General features: G+C 45.7%; 1 protein-coding gene across 3 annotated transcripts in view; it reads right to left on the bottom strand.

Annotated features, from left to right (window-relative positions):
- Positions 1-1,730, bottom strand: part of hipk1a (homeodomain interacting protein kinase 1a) — a 39,036-nt gene that overhangs the window by 31,559 nt on the left and 5,747 nt on the right. For all 3 annotated transcript variants that reach the window (XM_014028157.1, XM_014028158.1, XM_014028159.1), the window contains exon 2: positions 485-1,224. In XM_014028157.1, the coding sequence (XP_013883611.1) occupies positions 485-1,222 (738 nt within the window). In that variant the 5' untranslated portion in view covers positions 1,223-1,224. The remainder of the gene's footprint in view (positions 1-484; positions 1,225-1,730) is intronic.

The following is a 1,730-nucleotide window of genomic DNA, read 5'->3' as shown; positions in this document are numbered from 1 at the left end:
GTTGAGATGACTTGGATGGGAAACAAATCACAATAGTGTGCATTGCATTGGCAATGCACACTGATTAAAACTTATTTAATATCAAATCCCAACAAATCACTGTAACCCTCAGGGATAAATGTTATGATTTATGTAGTTTTCCTCTTTGCAGCAGTGCAGTCAGACTTTTATTTTTTGTATTTCTCTGTCACCTGCTGACCCACACAGGGAGACACACAACAGACACTAATCAGTGTGCACGTCAACAAAAAATCTCCTCCAACTTCATATTGTCACTCAATTACCTTAATTACAAACACCTGCTGACATGACAGGCACAAGCTGGTTTAGAAAACACATTTGAACTTGGTCAAAGTTCATTCTGCAAGTCCACTGCTGCAGGCAAAGCCATGCTGCAATGACATGCTACATGGGCAATGCACACTTGTTTTTACATCGTAAAAACCCATGTCTATTTTAATTTGACTTCTGCAGAACAACACACCTCAATTTGCCCCTGTCGAGCATACGAAGGATGGTTCTTCAAGATTTTAATCGCCACAATCTCATTTGTGCCTCGCTTCCAACATTTTGCCACCTGGCCGAAGGTGCCGCGCCCCAGAAACTCCAGCACCTCGTAGCTGTTGGACATGCAGCACAGGATCTCATGCTGGACCAGCTGATAGTCGCCCTCGCTGTGGGAGGTGCTGCTCTTGGTGGTGGAGGCGGAGTGTGCTATGGACTGAGCTGTGGTGGTCCCCCCTCCGCCGCCTGCTCGGTTTGACACCACGGGGGCCGAGAGCTCTTCCAGTATCTGGACGCTATCGCTGCTGTCCACCTCCTCGCTCTTCCTCTTCAAGCTGTACTGCTTGTGGTAGAGCTCGCAGGGCTGCGAGGACGACTCCGCATYCTTGACGCGTCGGCTGGAGGAGGCGGAGGAGTTAGAGGAAGTGGAGGAAGGAGGTCCACGAAGGCTCCCTGTGCTGTCCGCTGCCCGCACCACCGTCTGCTCCCGGGAACCGGACACAGGCGGGTGCGMCTGGTTGGAGTCGTAGACCGGGCCAAAGTTGGAGCCGGAGGTGGAGGGTACGACTCCCTGAGACGGGCTGTGCTGATAGTAGCTGTTTTCTGCCAGCTGATTGGCCACATCCCAGGCAGGGTTCTCTACTTTAAGCCTCTTTGAACGAGAGTAGGCACTGGAGGACACGGAGGGGGAGGAAAACACCTGCAGCTGCGATGCCATGTCTGTGGATGAGATTAAAGACGAGTGTTTGAATGATTGCTTTGTGCTTCATCATAGTTTGAATTCCAGCTAAGGCTAACACTGAGGGTAATTCTTGTTTTGTGGAGATAAAAAAAACAACGTTAATCTCTTTAGCTTACTTATGTTGTATAACGCTATAATTGTTCCATATTTAATTTACTGTATTGAAGTCGGGGGCAAAGCTTGTAAAACTATCACAAATCCTATTTTTATTTTACAGAAAATAGCTATAAGAATTATTACTAGAAAAAATTACAGCCATCCATCGAATATATTGTTTCATGAATTGAAATTATTAAAATTCTATGATTTGGTCGATTATAATATCTTAGTGTTAATGTACAGAGCTCATAAAGGTGTGTTACCTTCCAACAATCAGGTAAATTTAGTTAAAAGACAGAGTTATTATTATCTTAAAGGAATAGAAAGGTTTATGAAACCCTGGTTTGGTACGAGCCTGAAGGAGAGATCCACTTTAATCCAGGGA

Source organism: Austrofundulus limnaeus, unplaced genomic scaffold (genome assembly GCF_001266775.1).
Source record: "Austrofundulus limnaeus strain Quisiro unplaced genomic scaffold, Austrofundulus_limnaeus-1.0 Scaffold721, whole genome shotgun sequence".
Lineage (NCBI taxonomy): Eukaryota > Metazoa > Chordata > Actinopteri > Cyprinodontiformes > Rivulidae > Austrofundulus > Austrofundulus limnaeus.
Note: the sequence above shows the minus strand (reverse complement) of the source record. Positions and strands in the feature narration are given on the sequence as shown.